The 20,909-nt window shown below is 44.0% G+C and overlaps 1 protein-coding gene across 2 annotated transcripts; it reads right to left on the reverse strand.

The window, feature by feature from the left end:
* Positions 1 to 4,696: 4,696 nt before the first annotated feature.
* On the reverse strand, positions 4,697 to 18,965 carry LOC137603842 (synaptic vesicle 2-related protein-like). 2 transcript variants are annotated; one of them, XM_068327651.1, is made up of 16 exons: positions 18,846 to 18,965; positions 18,450 to 18,583; positions 17,087 to 17,172; positions 16,901 to 16,999; positions 16,733 to 16,804; positions 16,510 to 16,634; positions 16,293 to 16,356; positions 7,170 to 7,295; positions 6,969 to 7,097; positions 6,783 to 6,856; positions 6,275 to 6,351; positions 6,089 to 6,193; positions 5,536 to 5,647; positions 5,347 to 5,428; positions 5,158 to 5,247; positions 4,697 to 5,029 (listed from the first exon to the last, which is right to left on the reverse strand). In XM_068327651.1, exons 1-16 carry the CDS (start codon positions 18,902 to 18,904, stop codon positions 4,835 to 4,837), a joined length of 1,629 nt encoding a protein of 542 aa, XP_068183752.1. In that variant the 5' UTR covers positions 18,905 to 18,965; the 3' UTR covers positions 4,697 to 4,834. The 2 variants fall into 2 exon arrangements, with proteins under 2 accessions (XP_068183752.1, XP_068183753.1); XM_068327652.1 differs by lacking the exons at positions 5,536 to 5,647; positions 6,089 to 6,193; positions 6,275 to 6,351.
* Between the last annotated feature and the right edge of the window lie 1,944 nt (positions 18,966 to 20,909).

Genomic DNA, 20,909 nt, shown 5'->3' on the forward strand with positions numbered 1-20,909 from the left:
GGTCACCACAGCGAATCAGTGTCCTCCATCTAACCCTGTCTTCTGCATCCTCTTCTCTCACACCAACTACCTTCATGTCCTCTTTCACTACATCCATAAACCTCCTCTTTGGTCTTCCTCTAGGCCTCCTGCCTGGCAGTTCAAAACTCAGCATCCTTCTACCAATATATTCACTATCTCTCCTCTGGACATGTCCAAACCATCTCAGTCTGGCCTCTCTGACTTTATCTCCAGAACCTCTAACATGTGCTGTCCCTCTGATGTACTCATTCCTGATCCTATCCATCCTGGTCACTCCCAGAGAGAACCTCAGCATCTTCATCTCTGCTACCTCCAGCTCTGTCTCCTGTCTTTTCCTCAGTGACACTGTCTCTAGACCAAACAACATCGCTGGTCTCACCACAGTTTTGTACACCTTTCCTTTCATTTTAGCTGAAACTCTTCTATCACACATCACACCTGACACTTTCCTCCACCCGTTCCATCCTGCCTGGACACGCTTCTTCACCTCTTTTCCACACTCTCCATTGCTCTGGACTGTTGAGCCTAAGTACTTCAAATCCTCCCCCTTCTGGATCTCTTCTCCCTGTAACCTCACTCTTCCACTTGGGTCCCTCTCATTCACACACATGTACTCTGTCTTACTGCGGCTAACCTTCATTCCTCTCCTTTCCAGGACAAACCTCCACCTCTCTAGCTTCTCCTCCACCTGTTCCCTGCTCTCACTGCAGATCCCAATGTCATCTGCAAACATCATAGTCCATGGAGATTCCTGTCTGACCTCGTCTGTCAGCCTGTCCATCACCATAGCAACAAGAAGGGGCTCAGAGCTGATCCCTGATGCAGTCCCACCTCCACCTTGAACTCCTCTGTCACACCTACACACACCTCACCACTGTCTTACAGTCCTCATACATGTCCTGCACCGCTCTAACATACTTCTCTGCCACTCCAGACTTCCTCATACAATACCACAGTTCCTCTCTGGACACCCTGTCATCAGCTTTCTCCAGATCTACAAAAACACAATGCAGCTCCCTCTGGCCTTCTCTGTACTTCTCTATCAACATCCTCAAAGCAAATACTGCATCTGTAGTACTCTTTTTTGGCATGAAACCATACTGCTGCTCACAAATGTTCACTTCTGCCCTTAGTCTAGCTTCCACTACTCTCTCCCATAACTTCATTGTATGGCTCATCAGCTTTATTCCTCTGTAGTTGCCACAACTCTGCACATCTCCATTGTTCTAAAAAATGGGCACCAGCACACCTCTCCTCCCATTATGTTCATTTTTTTTTTAAATTTAAGATGTAATATACTTTAGTAATCCCCGAAGGGAAATTAAGAGCACACTCTAGTTAGTCAAATAAAATCCAATCACATGCATATGTCAGTATGTACAGGCCCTGAACACGCAAACACACACACACAGGGGGCCTGTACACATGCAGGGAAAGGTAGAGTGGCGGGTAGCTCCTTCCTGGTGCGCCCCAAATGAGCAACTTGTAAGGGGGACAGCGCCTTGCTCAAGGGCGCCTCAGCAGTGCTCCAGAGGTGAGATGACACCTCCCACTGTCATCTCACCGCCGGGTGTTTTTGGGCGGGAGCAGGAATCAAACCGCCGATCTCTGAACATTGGACGACCTGCTCTACCACTGAGCCACCACCGCCCTAATATTGGTTATTTTATGTTCATTATTAATATGGGGGTGGGAGTGTCTCAGCAGTAGAGCAGATATATTGAAGACGGATCGCCCAGCCATCAGTGGTTAAAATCCCACTCCCACCAGGACATCCCTCAGAGTGTGAGCTTATGGTGGGAGATGTCAGCTCACCTCCCAGCCACTCTCGAGGCACCCTTGAGCAAGGCGCCCCCCCCCCCCCCCCCCACACACAAGCTGCTCGTTTGGGGATCGACCCGTCACTCTGCCCCCCCCTACTGTTTGTGTGATGTGTTACTAATTGCAGGCCTACAGGCCCCCAGTGTGTTGTGTTCAGGGGCCTGTCTTCAAAACTTATGTGTGTATGCATGACTAACAACAGACTGTAACCACATGCAAAAAGAGTGAAGAGTGTAAAGATAATTTCCCCACGTTTGGACAAATAAAGTAGATTTAATCTTTAATATTTAATGGTTATATTATGTTTATTATTCTTATATCAAAGTCCGTTAGGTTCCCACACTAGTGTGTAACTTTTAGTCACATGGAGTTGCGAAATCACGCACTCACCTGTGGGGCCGCGGCTGGCCAATTGCGTCACCCCAATAGAAAGCCAGCGAAGAAGACGGCGTGGAGAGGGAGAGAGAGAAAGAGAGCAGGAAGCGCCAAGAGCAGCTGACGTAATGAATTTACCTGATTAGCCCGCAGGCTAACGCTTGGTGATCTGACTTTAAATGATAAAGAAAAGTGAAGAAAAGTACGTGGAGGAGCTGCTACGGACAACAACCTGCACCGGGGAGCGATAGGTTGGTCGCATGGTGCATTGTATATTTTCTGGACTTGGTCGGGGTGCCTGTGAGGACACGATCAAATTGATGGTGAGCTAGGACCCTGATTTGGAGCCGAGACAACCCTTGGTAGGAGGCTCAAAGCCTGGTCCCTCACCTCACCTTCTGTCACACACACACACACACACACACACACACACACACACACACACACACACACACACACACACACACACACACACACACACACACACACACACACACACACACATACACACACAACCACACAAACACACACACACACACACACACACGCACGCAGGACTTTGCACCTTACGGCTTCTAGCCAATGGACAATTAACAGATTGGACTTTACTATTGAGGTGTACATGTTGGACAATTCTTTATGAATTTTTTATTGTGTGCTGTTTTGCCTGATTTTGAATGTTAGGATGCATCAGAAATGTTAAGTGCATTTTAGTAGTTTATTTAATCTGCTGATTGTAAATATTGGGTTTCACTGTATATATATTGTCACAAATTAATACATGGTATCAACTGCATTTGAAGTACTGTGTGTGTGGTTCATTGTACCAGTACCTCCAAGAGCCAATTTAACTTCTGATTGACTTAGTCCCAAATGCTAATAGCTTTTAAATAATGTAGCTGGGGTATTTGCTACTCTAGTCTTTGTTCTCTCTCATCTTCCTCGTTAATCAACTCTTCAAAGTACTCTTTCCATCTTCCCATCACACTGCTGGCACCTGTCAATAGACTTCCATCCCTATCCTTAATCACCCTAACCTGCTGCATGTCCTTCCCATCTCTGTCTCTCTGTCTTGCCAACCGGTATAGATCAGTCTCTCCCTCCTTACTGTCCAACCTAGCATATAAGTCATCATTAGCCCCTTGTTTGGCCTTTGCTACCTCTACCTTCACCTTACGCTGCATCTCCCTGTACTCCTGTCTACTCTCCTCAGTCCTCTCAGTGTCCCACTTCTTCTTAGCTAACCTCTTTCTCTGTATACACTCCTGTGACTCCTCATTCCACCACCAAGTCTCCTTATCTACTTTCCTTCCAGATGACACACCAAGTCCTCTCCTACCTGTCTCCCTGATCACATTAGCTGTAGTTGTCCAGTCATCTGGAAGCACCTCCTGACCACCCAGAGCCTGTCTTAACTCCCTCCTAAAAGTCCTGCAACACTCTTCCTTTTTCAGCTTCCACCATTTCGTCCTCTGCTCTGTCTTTGTCCTCTTCATCTTCCTCACCACCAGAGTCATCCTACACACCACCATCCTATGCTGTTTGGCTACACTCTCACCTACCACTACTTTACAGTCACTGATCTCCTTCAGGTTACACCGTCTACACAAGATGTAGTCTACCTGTGTGCTCCTACCTCCACTCTTGTAGGTCACCCTATGTTCCTGCCTCTTCTGGAAGAAAGTATTCACTACAGCCATTTCTATCCTTTTTGCAAAGTCAACTACCATCTGTCCTTCTGGTCTCCTGGACACACAGTATGTCTACCTTCCATCATGTCAACCAACTCTCTGAGAACCTTTTCCTGTCATAGTTCCAACATTCAACGTCCCTACTCTCAGTCCTATACTATTGGCGTTCCTCTTCTCTCTCTTTCTACGAACACACTATCCTCATCTCTTTCGTCGACCAACAGTAATCCAATTTCCACCGGCGCCCTGTAGGTCAACAGCACAGATGGCGGTCGTTGTTAAACCGGGTCTCGACCGATCCAGTATGGAAGTCATATATTTGATTCACATATTGATTTGGCAAAAGTTTTACATCAGATGTGCTTCCTGACACAACACTCTCTATTTATCCGGGCTTGGGACCGGCACAATAAGACACAGGCTTGTGTCCTCTTGCGGCTACAGGGTAATAGACAGGGTACAGAAATGGGTCAACTTCTAACCTTTCTAACCCTAACCCCTTCCAACCGCTTCTAGCCCCTTCTCGTCAGTACCTGAGTAGTACCTACCTCAATTTTATGTACCACATTTTCAATAACATCACATGACAAACCAAAGTAAATATTGTACTGGTCGTCATTACAAGCAAACATTTTCAAAGTCTCCTAAGTACAAACCTGAAGAAAATAAAACACTCATAAGTGATGTTATAAACCTTTAAGAAAAAAATGATACAAACATCCAGTTGTACACAAGAATGACCAATAAACCAATATTGTATGAATGAACTGTGGATTTTTCAAGCCTTTCTTTTGTTATACCAGCAGAGGATGATGTGACTTTAAATGCATGTTGATTTTTGGATTTCTTCAGGTTTCAAAAATGGTTGTCAGTTGACAAAATTATGAAATTATCTGTCCTACTATTTCTTTCTTGACTAATTACCCTTAGTCCTGAGATAGTGTTGAGTTCTTTACTGACTCATTGCTGTGGTCATCTGCACCATACTCCTCGTTAGAAGTGGACTCCTGCAGGCCTTTGCCAGATGTCTCCATTGGCAAGATCAAGCACACGATACCAGCCAGCAGACCGCAGCCACAGTATATAGAAAGAGTCAAATACATTGATTTCCTGAGCAACACCTACAACCAAAACAGAAAATAAGGGATCATGCAGAGATATGCATAACCAAAACTCTATGACCCTGGTGCTTGAAGTCCTCATCAGGGAGCTTCTTTAAGAACTACCAACCGTGACTACTTGTTCATACCTCTGACACAAATGGAGTGATCAGGGAACCCCACCTGGCCATTGCACTACAAGTCCCCAATGCTAAAGCTCTACTTTCGGTAGGAAACACCTAATTGGCAAGAGGAGAGCATTTTATTTAGTGGAAATTCTACAAAACATTTTTTATCTTAACTTAAAATTTGAAATTTGATGAAATACGTAGACCCACCTCTGGTGTGTAAACAAAGGCACCTTGGTATCCTCCAGAGATGAAGGCTCTGGCAATAAAGATGAAGATTGTAAGAGGTATCCTGCATGAACCAAAAGACAGACACCAAGCACTTGTTAACACCCGTCCTGGTGTTTTAATATAGTTTGTTAATGATGGTGATAAAATAAGACAGAAAGACCGGTTTACCTTCCAATACACGCATATAAAGGCAACATGACCAAAAAATAAATAAAGAAGCACAATGCCATGCTGTTCTTCCTGCCAATTCGCTCAACCATCAATAGAACACCAAAAATACCTGAAACAGTCACCAAATATTGAACATATATAGATGGTGCAGACAGGCATAATACAGAGACACTGAAATAAATTTTGTTTCTAGAGCTGTTCCTAACACCTCTATCTCCGGAGGCTAACAACTGCATGTACTACAAGTGTGAGCTCATGTCAAGAAGATACCAACCCTGTTCCAGCAACAAAGGCAAAAAGTGAAAGGACATGGATGAGATGTGTTTGTTATTCATCTTAAGGTTGTTTTTATATGAATAATTTCATAAATAAACCAAAATAACACACCTTTTCTCAGGGTATTTAATGTGAAACATGTTGCAATACCCTCTCCATGGGTCAAACAGGTTTCTTACAACAGACTTATAAATGTCTTGACTTTACAGCTTCAATTTCAGACCATAGCTCTGAGAAAAATTCTAGCAAGGAACTTTTTTTTTAAATATTTTACCTGGCAGTTCAGCAACAGTTGTCCATGTCAGGTCTATGTAGTCAGCTGATGTCAAATAATTACATTGCAAATTACAACTGGATTCAAACTTGTTTCCTCGGGTTGCTAGACATAGAATTAGAGGATTGTGTTGGATTTTGTTCGACTAAAAGACAAACGGTGACTGATGAACATATAGTAACTTACTGCCACATATACCCCCAGACTGCAAAAGCTCAGGTGTCAACAAGATTATGCCATAATAGGAGAATGCATTGGCAAACCTATGGATAAAATAATAATAAATTGTTCGACAACTTTAAAAAATGTTTGTCCAGTTGGAAAATAAAGCAGAGGATACAGTTTATGACTGGATTCATTCTGTCTTGTGGACCAAATATGCTTTACAGACAGCAAAAGAGGAACAACTTTTGATGACAGTTTCTGTCCCAATGTTTACAATTTATGAATTAATTTCAAGTAATTTTACTCAGTACATATTTACTCCAAAATACACTAATTTAACGAAAGTCAACTGAAATAACAAATCTGCACAGTATTTGTCCGTGGATCTCATCTTTTCAATTCGTGCATGAGAAACAATCACATATAATTTACTGACCACAATGAAATTCTTATTCAAAATTCATAGATAAAGATGATGTAGACAAAAGAGGAGAGAGTATAAAGTAGAGGATGTTTTTCTTTGGCTAACCAAATAAACCACAGAAGAAGAGTAGTCCTCCTGTACTCAGAAGAAAAGAGATCTTTAAACTGCCCACGATTTTTCTGTGAAATTAACAAACACAAATAGACAGAAGATGTTTAACATTACCCATGAAACAACATGATGGACACACGTCTTTTTTTTCCTGACACCTATATCTGTAACCTCCCTCACCTGTTTGTGGGCGATCACCTTCCCTTGAGGCATGGTCTTACCATTCTCTCTGGCAACACGTTGTAATGTTACCATGGCTTTCTCTGTGTTTCCTGTCAGCAAGTCAAAGCGAGGACTTTCAGGAAGCCACTGTGTAACAAGAAAAATTATTTAAGAGAGTAAATTCTTGTTAGTTTAAGCGTCAATCAATAATATACTTACAAAGGTGAAGCAGACGAAGATTGCTAATGGGAGAGTGGACACACCAAGTAGCCATCTCCAACCAAGTGTGGGCATGATCCACAATGCCAGGAGGACCACAAACATAGTACCAAATGACCAGAATATCTGATGCACACAAACAAAATAACCATCAGGGACCTATTAAAATAGCTACACATATTACCTACTCGGGTCTCATAAAAGTGGAAAAATAAATTAATACAGAAATATGTTTTTTGTTTCAATGCATCAGATATATTTCTACTACTTCAGACCTGTCCATAGATATAAAGTTATATTTGTTTATTTTTATTATTATATATGTTTATATGGAATTTGCCATTAGAACCCTGTTTTTCTTCCAATAGGAAAAACACAAAATAAGAAATATTTCCAAAAGTTAGTGCACAGTTTAATTCTTCTGATAAAGATATTAAAACTAGTGGATTAAATGGAAAGACATGTTTTTACAGGTGTGTAAACACAGACAGTGGGTCTGTGTCTGGGTTGTGGGGTGATTGTGGGGTTATTGTGGGGACAGTGTCTTACTGCAGACAATAAAGAGCATGTTTAATCATGCCATGTCAGCATTATTATGTATAGTAATATATATCATATACATATGTAATAAATATTATATATATATATATATATATATATATATATATATATATATATATATATATATATATATAAAATGTCCCTCTCACCCTTGTGGGGTGGTATCTGTGTGTCATCCTCAAGCTCGGGTCCTCTACCAGAGGCCTGGGAGTCTGAGGGTTCTGCGCAGTATCTTAGCTGTTCCTAGGACTGCGCTCTTCTGGACTGAGGCTTCAGATGTTGTTCCAGGAATCTGCTGGAGCCACTCTTCCAGTTTGGGGGTCACTGCCCCAAGTGCTCCTACTACCACGGGGACCACATTAACCTTAACCTTCCACATCTGTTCCAGCTGTTCTTTCAACCCTTGATATTTCTCAATCTTTTCGTGTTCCTTCTTCCTGATGTTGGCGTCAGCTGGAATCTCCACATCTATCACCACTGCTCTCTTCTGCTCTTTGTCCATCACCACAATGTCCGGTTTGTTAGCCAGTAGCTGTTTGTCGGTCTGGAAGCTGAAGTCCCACAGGATCTTAGCCTTGCTGTTCTCAACCACCTTCGGTGGTATGTCCCATTGGGATTTGGGTACTTCTAGTCCATACCGGGTACAGATGTTCCTGTACACTATCACAGCTACTTGGTTGTGCCTTTCCATGTATGCTGAGCTGGCGAGCATCTTACACCCTGCTACCACATGCTGGACTGACTCTGGGGCTTCTTTACATAGCCTGCACCTTGGGTCAGATCTACTGTGGTAGATATTGGCCTCTATTGCCCTTGTACTTAGGGCCTGTTCTTGTGCTGCCATGATCAGTGCCTCTGTGCTGTCTGTCAGTCCAGCTTTATTCAGCCATTGGTAGGTCTTCTTGATATCAGCCACTTCCTCTATCTGACGGTGGTACATGCCGTGTAGGGGCTTGTCCCTCCATGTTGTCTCCTCCTCCTCCTCCTCTTCCTCCTCAGGTTTCTGCTGTCTAAGGCATTCACTGAGCAGTTCATCTGTTGGGGCCATCTTCCTGATGTACTCTTGGATTTTTGATGTCTCATCCTGGACAGTGGCCCTGATGCTCACTAGTCCTCGGCCTCCCTCTTTCCGCTTAGTGTACAGCCTCAGGATGCTGGACTTGGGGTGAAACCCTCCATGCATGGTGAGGAGCTTTCTAGTCTTGATATCTGTGGCTTCTATCTCCTCCTTTGGCCAGCTTATGATCCCAGCGGGGTATCTGATGACCGGCAGTGCATACATGTTGATGGCTCGGACCTTGTTCTTGCCATTCAGCTGACTTCTCAGGACTTGCCTTACTCTCTGGAGGTATTTGGCTGTGGATGACTTCCTTGCGGCCTCCTCATGGTTGCCATTAGCCTGTGGGATTCCAAGGTATTTGTAGCTGTCCTTGATGTCTTCTATCCTGCCCCCTGGTAGGTTGACCCCTTCAGTTCTGATCATCTTGCCTCTTCTTGATACCATCCGGCCACATTTGTCTAATCCGAATGACATCCCTATGTCGTCGCTGTAGATCCTGGTGGTGTGGATCAGTGAGTCAATTTCTCGCTCATTCCTGGCATACAGCTTGATGTCATCCATGTAGAGGAGATGGCTGATTGTTGTCCCGCTTCGGAATCGGTATCCGTAGCCACTCTTTGTGATGATGTGACTGAGGGGGTTCAGGCCTATGCAGAACAGCAGTGGTGATAGTGCATCCCCTTGGTATATGCCGCACTTGATGTTAACTTAGGCAATTGGCTTGGAGTTAGTCTCCAGGGTTGTCTTCCACTTCCCCATTGAGTTCTTGATGAAGGCTCTTAGTGTCCTGTTGATCTTATACAGTTCCAGACATTCCAGTATCCACGTGTGTGGCATTGAGTCGTAGGCTTTCTGGTAGTCAATCCAGGCGGTGCACAAGTTGGTCTGTCTATTCTTACAGTCTCTGTGTACTGCTCTGTCCACCAGTAGCTGGTGCTTGGCTCCCCTGGTGTTACTACCAACTCCTTTCTGTGTCCCGCTCATATATTGATCCATGTGCCTACTCATCTTAGCTGCCATGATGCCTGACAGGAGCTTCCATGTTGTACTGAGACAGGTTATTGGCCGGTAGTTGGATGGGGTAGATTCCTTCTGTGGGTCTTTCATGATCAGGACTGTCCTGCCTTCAGTCAACCATTCTGGGTGCGTCCCATCCCTTAGCAGCTGGTTCATCTGTGCTGCTAGACGCTCGTGGAGTGCTGTCAGCTTCTTTAGCCAGTATGTATGGATCATATCGGGGCCCGGTGCTGACCAACTCTTTATCTTTGACACTCTTTCTTGGATGTCTGCCATTGAGATGGTTACTGGTTCTTGTTCTGGGAGGCAGCTGTGGTCAGTCCTTAGGTCCACTAGCCACTGGGCATCGGTGTTGTGTGATGCTACTCTTTCCCATATGCCCTTCCAGTATTTCTCCACCTCAGCTCTTGGTGGGTCTATATATATATATATATATATATATATATATATATATATACATATATATATATATATATAAATAATTATGGATACTGCAGTGGTTAAGTCAACTGACTTGAATGCAGGAGGTTGTGGGTTCGAATCCCGGTCAGGAAAAACACTATCCAGTCAACTTACTCAAATGCAGGAGGGCGTGGTCTGGAATGCAGGAGGGCGTGGTTTCGAACCCCAGTCATGGCAGACACTATCCAGAGAGGGTCCTTAGGCAAGACCCTTAATGCTATACCAGCCTACCTCAGACATGAGTGAACACAATAAAGACAGAGTCATACCGGCTCGGACGTCACCCGGGTTAACAGGTCCTGCGTCAGATGTTAGGGAACCAGGGAAATCTGATCTGATGGGGCGGATGTGGGACCAATGGATGCTTCAAAACCCACAATCGAGGCTAACAAAGAAACAGCTGTTAGCCCAGTGTTCCAACATCAGTAACCAAAAACTGCTGTCACAACTAGAGATCGATGAAATACTACAACAATGCTACGGCAAGGGGGAGCCAGGACGCCAGATCAGCGGGGGGATACAAACCCCTCCCCCCAATTCGAGATTGGGTACCAAGCACCCAAGAGACATACACAGCCTCAATACAAGAGCTGCTGATCTGAGACGGAAGATCGTGGCCCAAATGGAAACCTGGAGCCTCCGACAAATACCGAAGCTAAGTTGTCAAGTACCTTCAGAAGATCTGCTGGAAGATGTGAATGCTGCAATAAGAACCATCCCCATAGGGAACATAACTGAGACCAACAAGCTGATCCACAGTACAGCAACAGTAATCCTCGAGATGCTGGGATATAAGATCAACACAGGGCATAACAAACAATACCCTCCATGGAAGAGACGGTTAGAGGCCAAGATAAAGGCAACACGGAGAGGAGTCAGCCAGCTAGCTGAGCTGCAGAAGGGGAACATGGTGAATAAAGGGGTACCCAGGAAATACAGCAAGCTCTCCATACCTGAAGCACTCGAAACTGCCAAACAGAGACTAACGGCTCTGGCTACCCGACTGAAGAGATACACCAAGGAGATAGAGGCCAGGAGAATAAACAAGACCTTTTCCACTCAACCAGCAAAGGTGTACTCTCAGTGGCAGGGAAATAGCATCCAGCCAGACTCACCAAGAGCTGAGGTGGAGAAATACTGGAAGGGCATATGGGAACGAGGAGCATCACACAACACCGATGCCCAATGGCTGACCACAGCTGCCTCCCAGAACAAGAACCAGTAACCATCTCATTGGCATACATCCAAGAAAGAGTGTCAAAGATGACGAGTTGGTCAGCACCGGGCCCGGATATGATCCATACGTACTGGCTAAAGAAGCTGACAGCACTCCATGAGCATCTAGCAGCACAGATGAACCAGCTGCTAAGGGATGGGACGCACCCAGAATGGTTGACTGAAGGCAGGACAGTCCTGATCATGAAAGACCCACAGAAGGGATCCGCCCCATCCAACTACCGGCCAATAAGCTGTCTCAGTACAACATGGAAGCTCCTGTCAGGCATCATGGCGGCTAAGATGAGTAGGTACATGGATCAATATATGAGCGGGACAAAGAAAGGAGTTGGTAGTAACACCAGGGGAGCCAAGCACCAGCTTGGGAGGAGCCAAGCACCAACACGACACGCCCCTCAGTGTGACCACAGAGGATGTGAGGAGGACCCTGCAAAGGATTAACCCTCACAAGGCTGCAGGCCCCGACGGCGTCCCAGGGAGAGTGCTGAAGGACTGTTCCCACCAGCTAGCAGAGGTGCTAACAGACATCTTCAACACATCACTGTAGCTAGCAACCGTCCCCAGCTGCCTGAAGTCCGCCATCATCGTCCCAGTCCCCAAACGCCACTCGGCGAAGGAGCTGAATGACTATCGGCCGGTGGCCCTCACCCCGTTTGCATGAAGTACTTTGAGAAGCTGGTCATGGCACACATAAAGGACTCCATAGACATTATGGTGGACCCCCACCAATATGCCTACAGGAGGAACCGCTCCACCGACGATGCCATCTCCTCTGTGGTCCACACATCCCTCACCCACCTGGAGAGCAAGGACTCCTACATCCGCCTGCTCTTCCTGGATTTCACCTCCGCGTTCAATACCACCATCAGCTAAGATACTGACAGAACCCTCAGACTCCCAGGTCTCTGGTAGAGGACCCGACACACATGTTGTTGATTCTTGAAAAATATTTTCAGTTTGTTATCTTTAGGTTTGAACCAATGTAACCACAAGAAGACACAAGCCAGTGTCTTATTGTGCCGGTCCCAAGCCCGGATAAATACAGAGGGTTGCGTGAGGAAGGGAATCCGATGTAAAACCTTTTCCAAATCAAACATGCGAATCAAACCTATGACTTCCATACCGGATCGGTCGAGGCCCGGGTTAACAACGACTGTCTTCGGCGCTGTTGACCTACAGGGTGCAGGTGGAAATTGGACTACTGTTCGTCGAAGTAAGAGCGGAGGAAAGTGTGTTCGTAGGAAGAGAGAGAAGAGGAACGCCAAGAGTATAGGACTGTGAGTAGGGACGTTGAATTTTGGAACTATGACAGGAAAAGGTAGAGAGCTGGTTGACATGATGCAGAGGAGGAAGGTAGACATACTGTGTGTACAGGAGACCAGGTGGAAAGGAAGCAAGGCTAGAAGTTTAGGAGCAGGGTTAAAGTTGTTCTATCATGGTGTAGATGGGAAGAGAAATGGAGGAGGAGTTATCTTGAAGGAGGAGTGTGTTAGGAATGTCCTGGAGGTAAAAAGAGTGTCAGATAGAGTGATCAGTCTGAAGCTTGAAATAGAAGGTGTGATGTTCAGTGTTAACAGATAGGATGTGAGCTGGAGGAGAAGGAGAAATTCTGGTTGGACTTTGATGAAGTGATGCAGAGCATACCTAGAAGTGAGAGAGTTGTCATTGGTAAAGACTTCAATGGACATGTTGATCCAGGAAACAGAGGGGATGAGAAGGTGATGGGCAGGTTTGGTATCCAGGAGAGGAACGCAGAAGGACAGGTGGTAGTTGACTTTGCAAAAAGGATGGAAATGACTATAGTGGAAGTGTCTAGGAGAGGTGGAAGTAGAGTTTCGGACTGAGTTGTTCAACAGGATCTTAGATAGTGAGAAGATGCCTGAAGAATGGAGAAGTGTGCTGGTGCCCATTTTTTAGAACAAGTGAGATGTGTGAGTTGTGGCAACTACAGAGGAATAAAGCTGATGAGCCATACAATGAAGTTATGGGAAAGAGTAGTTGAAGCTAGACTAAGGGCAGAAGTGAGCATTTGTGAGCAGCAGTATGGTTTCATGCCAAAAAAGAGTACTACAGATGCAGTATTTGCTTTAGGATGTTGATAGAGAAATACATAGTAAAGTGCAGTACAGTGCAGGAAACAGGTGATGAGGAGGTGATGGGCAGGTTTGGTATCCAGGAGAGGAACGCAGAAGGACAGATGGTAGTTGACTTTGCAAACAGGATAGAAATGGCTGTAGTGAATACTTTCTTCCAGAAGAGGCAGGAACATAGGGTGACCTAAAATAGTGGAGGTAGGAGCACACAGGTAGACTACATCTTGTGTAGACGGTGTAACCTGAAGGAGATCAGTGACTGCAAAGTAGTGGTAGGTGAGAGTGTAGCCAAACAGCATAGGATGGTGGTGTGTAGGATGACTCTGGTGGTGAGGAAGACAAAGAGGACAAAGACAGAGCAGTGGACGAAATGGTGGAAGCTGAAAAAGGAAGAGTGTTGCATGACTTTTAGGAAGGACTTAAGACAGGCTTGGGTGGTCAGGAGGTGCTTCCAGATGACTGGACAACTACAGCTAATGTGATCAGGGAGACAGGTAGGAGAGTACTTGGTGTGTCATCTGGAAGGAAAGTAGATAAGAAGACTTGGTGGTGGAATGAGGAGGTACAGGAGTGTATACAGAGAAAGAGGTTAGCTAAGAAGAAGTGGGACACTGAGAGGACTGAGGAGAGTAGACAGGAGTACAGGGAGATGCAGCATAAAGTGAAGGTAGAGGTAGCAAATGACAAACAAGGGGCTTATGATGACTTGTATGCTAGGTTGGACAGTAAGGACGGAGAGACTGATCTATACAGGTTGGCAAGACAGAGAGACAGAGATGGGAAGGATGTGCAGCAGGTTAGGGTGATTAAGGATAGAGATGGAAGTCTATTGACAGGTGCCAGTAGTGTGATGGGAAGATGGAAAGAGTACTTTGAAGAGTTGATGAACGTGGAAAATGAGAGGGAACAAAGACTAGAAGAGGTGACTGTTGTGGACCAGGATGTAGCAAAGATTAGTCAGGAGGAAGTGAGGAGGGCACTGAAGAGGATGAAGAGCAGAAAGGCAGTCGGTCCTGATGATATACCTGTAGAGGTACGGAAGTGTCTAGGAGAGGTGGCAGTAAGGTTTCTGACTGGGTTGTTCAACAGGATCTTAGATAGTGAGAAGATGCCTGAGGAATGGAGGAGAAGTGTGCTGGTGCCCATTTTTAAGAACAAGGGAGACGAGCAGAGTTGTGGCAACTACAGAGGAATAAAGCTGATGAGCCATATAATGAAGTTATGGGAGAGAGTAGTGGGAGCTAGACTAAGGGCAGAAGTGAGCATTTGTGAGCAGCAGTATGGTTTCATGCCAAAAAGGAGTATTACAGACGCAGTATTTGCGATGTTGATAGAGAAGTACAGATAAGGCCGGAGGGAGCTGCATTGTGTTTTTGTAGATCTGGAGAAAGCTGATGACAGGGTGTCCAGAGAGGAACTGTGGTATTGTATGAGGAAGTCTGGAGTGGCAGAGAAGTATGTTAGAGCAGTGCAGGACATGTATGAGGACTGTAAGACAGTGGTGAGGTGTGCTGTAGGTGTGACAGAGGAGTTCAAGGTGGAGGTGGGACTGCATCAGGGATCAGCTCTGAGCCCCTTCTTGTTGCTATGGTGATGGACAGGCTGACAGACCAGGTCAGACAGGAATCTCCATGGACTATGATGTTTGCAGATGACATTGTGATCTGCAGTGAGAGCAGGGAACAGGTGGAGGAGAAGCTAGAGAGGTGGAGGTTTGTCCTGGAAAGGAGAGGAATGAAGGTTAGCCGCAGTAAGACAGAGTACATGTGTGTGAATGAGAGGGACCCAAGTGGAAGAGTGAGGTTACAGGGAGAAGAGATCAAGAAGGTGGAGGATCTGAAGTACTTAGGGTCAACAGTCCAGAGCAATGGAGAGTGTGGAAAAGAGGTGAAGAAGCGTGTCCAGGCAGGATGGAACGGGTGGAGGAAAGTGTCAGGTGTGATGTGTGATAGAAGAGTTTCAGCTAAAATGAAAGGAAAGGTGTACAAAACTGTGGTGAGACCAGCGATGTTGTTTGGTCTAGAGACAGTGTCACTGAGGAAAAGACAGGAGACAGAGCTGGAGGTAGCAGAGATGAAGATGCTGAGGTTCTCTCTGGGAGTGACCAGGATGGATAGGATCAGGAATGAGTACATCAGAGGGACAGCACATGATAGAGGTTCTGGAGATAAAGTCAGAGAGGCCAGACTGAGATGGTTTGGACATATCCAGAGGAGAGATAGTGAATATATTGGAGAAGAAGAAGATCTTTAGGTTTGAACCCTGAAATGTGGCAAAATGTCAAAGTTCTTCGGGGGCCAATACTTTCGCAAGGCACTGTATATATACAGTGCCTTGATATATATTTATATATCAGATTTCCATTGTGCACACAATGGAAATCTGAACACTTCCAATGACAGGCATTAAGGAATTTAGAAAATAATGAAAGAAAGATGAAAGAAAATTACTGGCAAAATTTCATAAATGTAACCGTTTAAGTGACTGATTTATTAGGAGAGAAACACATAGTGGCATCAAAAATGTCAGTTCTGGTCCCAAACAGTTCCCAAGGGTTAATCAGGTGGGAATTGATAGTCATAAATAATTAGATCAAAGGTACAACACCTAAAGTCCAGTGGATACAGGTTTATGATAACTGAGAATCTGCACAGACAGCATTGAAGTACAACAATAAAAAAAACACCACATTACCGACATCATCATGATCAAAGTGCCCCTCTTCTTAACGGGAAGGAACTCTGAGTATAATGTCACCCTTTAAAAAGATGAGTGTTGGTTAGAAATTATTTCATGCTACTCAAATTTAGATTTAAGAAACTATTAATACCTAAAAGGGAAATTCTTACTATGAGTAATATGTTACTTAATATGAATTTTGTCACACAAAGAGTTTGTCAATTGAGATTACGTCTGAGGGCCTCCACCGAAGCCAAAGCCTACGAGTCCCCGCAGGATTAAGATCCAGGCATATCCCGGGGAGAAGGCACTCAACAGTCCATAAAACACAGTCCAGCATATGCACATTGTGAGACCCTGTTTCCAAAAGAGAAGGAGAAAATACATGAGATAATCATTGTGTGAAGCACAACATGTCGGTCACACTGCGTATGAAAATACCTAGTGAGACTCACAATTCTCCTGCCATACTTGTCTGAAACTTGACCCCACATGGGGCAACCCAACATCATCCCAATAAACACCACCTGTTTCAAAATTGTGAGAAAAAAAAGGTGTAGTTTTTAGTGAACACCTTCACACATCTCAAAACAAACATGCACACTTCTTTGAGTGGACCTTACTGATGTCATGAGAGCCACCTTATAGCCGGGCAACCTCCATTCACATTTAAGCTGGGGGCTCAAGATACTGAGGATCATCATTTCCATGGCGTCTCCTGTCTGCTCTCAGAATTGCAGTGATAAATAAAGATAAACAGTATCTGGACATAAGAGTGAAAATGTTTGTCCATGTTTAAGAAGTCTTACCCATGCCAGTCCGGTGAGAGCACATAATTTCCACTGGAATTTTCCAAAGCCAATGGTTTCCAGTACGTCGTCTACTGTCAAGGTTTCTGTAGAAGAGACAAGACATTCACTTGTTCCTTGTAAAGAATTGTATCTACGGTCTATTAAGAACCAAAACAAGCACAGTTTAATTCACAACTTAGGCTTTATTACTTTTTATGTTGAAAAACTGCCATGATGCAATACCACCTGGTCAAAATCTCAAATGGGAAAGGAAGCATATAGCAAGGGGTAAATGTTATCCCATGTGCCATCAAGTCAATTAAGTTGGGGTAATAAAAACCTTGATAACTTCATTACAGGAAAAGAAACTAATCAGAATACAGTTTGCCCTCACGCACTCGTGCATCAACGCTCGCAACTTCACCTCATCGCAGATTTTTGGTAGGCAGTCACATGATACCGTACGTGCATTCTATTGGCTGACATCATCCTGAAGTGTGCTACGATCCGTGAGTCTCGGATTTACATGAGACACAAAAGTGCTTCAAACAGTCTATCAGAGTGTTTTAAAGGTAATGCAGATAGAAGGTGGTTTAAATCAGTATGGGGGGGGGGGGGGGGGGGTTGTTCAGAAACGTGTAAATAACCATAAATAATAAGATAAATAGTTTGTTGTTCTATTGCGGAATTCATTAATCGTGTGTGGTTCCTGTAACACATTAACTACAAGGAACGAGGGATTACTATAAGTTACTTTACAAAAGTTGGATATTTGCATGTATTCAATTGTGTACTTCTTTGTACTTTTGCAAACTTTTTAAAACTGTGCTTTTTACTTAAGTAGCTGTCTATGTTTTCATTACAAATGATGCAAATAATGCATTGTTAAACATGACTCCACCAAAAGTTTGTCAAGATAATCAGTTCAGTTAATATTATTGTTGGAACAACCAATGAAAAAATTGGTGACGTGTTAACGTACCAACAAGTATTATTTGCTAATCGACTGTGAAATGCACGCGACTCACGAGGGACGTGCCGCTGGATAACGAGAGAGCAGGCAACACACCAGCCAACGACGAGAAACTAAAATGTACAGCATAGGAAGTGTTAAATAAACTGATTTCAGAGACATCATCTGGAACCAAAGTGCAAAATTTGGGAGTCAGGCAGAAAAAAATGAGACCAATTTGAACAGAAGTTCCAACGGAGATGGTGAATTTCAAAACTTTAAATTTTAGAGTGCTGGTACACACAAGAAAGAACTCGGGGTCCATCAACTCGTATATTGCATTGGAAGATTATAGTTAGCAGATACACACAGACTCACACACATACACACAATATACTAATAAAGTGTAGTTACAAGAGTTGGACAAACCCTCTGTTTCATCAGATCCACATCTGGATGCAGAATTTTCTCCACCTGAGTCAAACTTTCTTGAGACAATAGTGCAGATTTCATTGTCTGTGTTCTGGTCCTCATCGCTCTGACCCACAAAAGGTTCCTCCCTGCTGAACATCAACGCACCCAAAAAGGAAATTCAGCCTTTATTCAACACAGAGATTGAATTTAAAACACAGGTAATCCTGCAGCCACACAGGAAGAGTTATTTGCACATAGTCCACTATGTGAAGCAGGATTCCCCAAAGTGTTCCCTTTGCAGTAATACCCTACTATGGAGAAAAAGTGTAGGTGTTTCTCCCAATTTGCCACACATACATAGGAAAATGAAATATTAAAATAAAAAGGAACAAAGACATCTTATCACTTTACCTTAGATAATCCCTGTGACGCTTGTAGAAACTCCTTCTTGGTCTGCTCAAGTAGTCCATTTCAAAATGACTGTTTGAAAGACACAGCGTCTTTCTGACTGTAGGAAACTGTCAAAACTATTTGAGCACTTCATAGTTCTAGAGCATGTCACAACTGTGGCACTTCATTATTAGTGGAGTCATCGGACCAGTGAACAATTAGCCAGATGGCTTTCTTTCTGTCGTTTGCCTTCAAACATAACCAGACAAACAGTAATTTACTAGTCTAATGTGTTGTATAAACTGTCCTGCGGGTATGACTTACAACATGCAGAACAGTTTACAGGTGATATTTGCATCACTTCTATCATTGTTTATTCTCTTGACAATCAAGCATCTATTTTTGAGCTGTTCCACAGAGCTAGTGTCGCAAAATTTGGAAATACCGGTTCCATAATGATTTAGTTGATCATGTTTCAAGTGAAACCTGAACTGTTATTTGTCCCACAAAATTTGGATTGATGGGACTAACAGCTTCAAACTCACACATGAAGACGACAGAGCTCATCACCTCTGCAGCCGTAGTGCCACAGTTCTGTAATGGAGTTGTAATGAGAGGACACATGAGTCAGACAGAAGTTCACGTCAAATGAATGTAAATATTCTGTGTATTAAATGTATAGATAACTTCATTGTCCCAATTAAATAATTACTGTACTTTCCTTGGCTTTCAATCCAAACAGGTTTTTCTAGTATATTGTTTGTGTGTGTGTGTGTGTGTGTTAATAAAGTATATATCTATCTATCTAACACAAACTAAAAAAGATCTGAAACTTTTTTTTTTTTCTGTGCCGTCTATGATGTGGAAGATGGCCTGATTAGGCTTCAGGACCAAGGATGTGGGCTAATCATGCCAACAAACCAAGAACATTCAGCCAAATGCTAGGGGTTTGCAGAACTAACATAACACCACACCTGCTTTCCCATTGGGGTCTGGATTTGGAGTGGAAAGTGGAAAAACACACCACAGGCTGATCCAACTTTGATGTAATGTCTTTTTAACAAGTCAAAATGAGGCTCAGTAGTGTGTGTGGCCTCTGCGTGTCCGTATGACTTTCCTACAACACCTGGGCATGCTCCGGCTCATACTACCACTAGAGTGAAAGCACCGCCAGCATTCAAAAGTGACAAAAACAACAGCCAGAAAGCATCGGGACTGAAAAGTGGTCTGTGGTCACCACCTGCAGAACCACCCCTTCATTGGGTGTGTCAATGTCTATTCCATTTACACAACAGCATGTGAAACTGATTGTCAACCAGTGTTGCTTCCTATTTGGACAGTTTGATTTCACACAAGTGTGGTTGACTTGTGTGGTTTAAGTGTTCCCTTTATTTTTTGGAGCAGTGTACAGGTATATACATTATAATAGACTATAGGTCACCGGTAAGAAAACTGTTACAATCTGCCTGTTATTTCATATTTTTTTAATTATTGACCAAGTTGTCTCCCTGTAGAAGGAAAGTGATGTGTCAGGTCTCCTGGGGATAGTTGGTGCTCAGGTATACTGTCAGTAGGAGGACCTGTCCGCCACTCTACCTCCCATTATTTGCAAACTTACAGGCCCCTTGTTTGTGTGTGCTGCAGGTCTGTACCCACATATACATTTGTGTCACAAATAACATAATTTAGGGTGGTAAAAAAATTTAAGGAAATTTTTTCTTCTTCGTCCAAAGTTTGCAATGTACAAAATGTATTCATTTATTTAATTCATCTTCCTAACCCGCCTGAGCCACTGTCACAGGGAGCTGGAGCCTATCCCAGTCGACTGAGGGCGTGAGGCAGGGTACACTCCGTGTACACTGGCGTTGCACCCAGAGTGTAACGCTGTCACCTTGCTGTTTGGCGACAGCGTTACCCACTGTGCCACCATGCCGCCCAATGTGCCAAATTATTTTAAAATAATGTCCGTGAGGGCACATTTGCTTCAGGATAAATTAAATTAATTACAACAAATGAGCTTTTGTTTCACGCTGTCTCTTCCTGTGACGCCTCTTCCTGTTGCGGTAAGCGTTTCCGTCATTCCCT

Source organism: Antennarius striatus, chromosome 11 (genome assembly GCF_040054535.1).
Source record: "Antennarius striatus isolate MH-2024 chromosome 11, ASM4005453v1, whole genome shotgun sequence".
Lineage (NCBI taxonomy): Eukaryota > Metazoa > Chordata > Actinopteri > Lophiiformes > Antennariidae > Antennarius > Antennarius striatus.

What these genes read in the sequence shown, in the direction of transcription:
- LOC137603842 (XM_068327651.1), bottom strand. Translation starts at nt 18,904, where the DNA reads ATGGACTACTTGAGCAGACCAAGAAGGAGTTTCTACAAGCGTCACAGG. An exon ending in TGGATCTGATGAAACAGAGG is followed by an intron (nt 17,173 to 18,449) that starts GTTTGTCCAACT and finishes TCTCTTCTACAG; the next exon opens with AAACCTTGACAGTAGACGAC. An exon ending in TCACTCCATTTGTGTCAGAG is followed by an intron (nt 5,030 to 5,157) that starts GTATGAACAAGT and finishes TTTTGGTTGTAG; the next exon opens with GTGTTGCTCAGGAAATCAAT.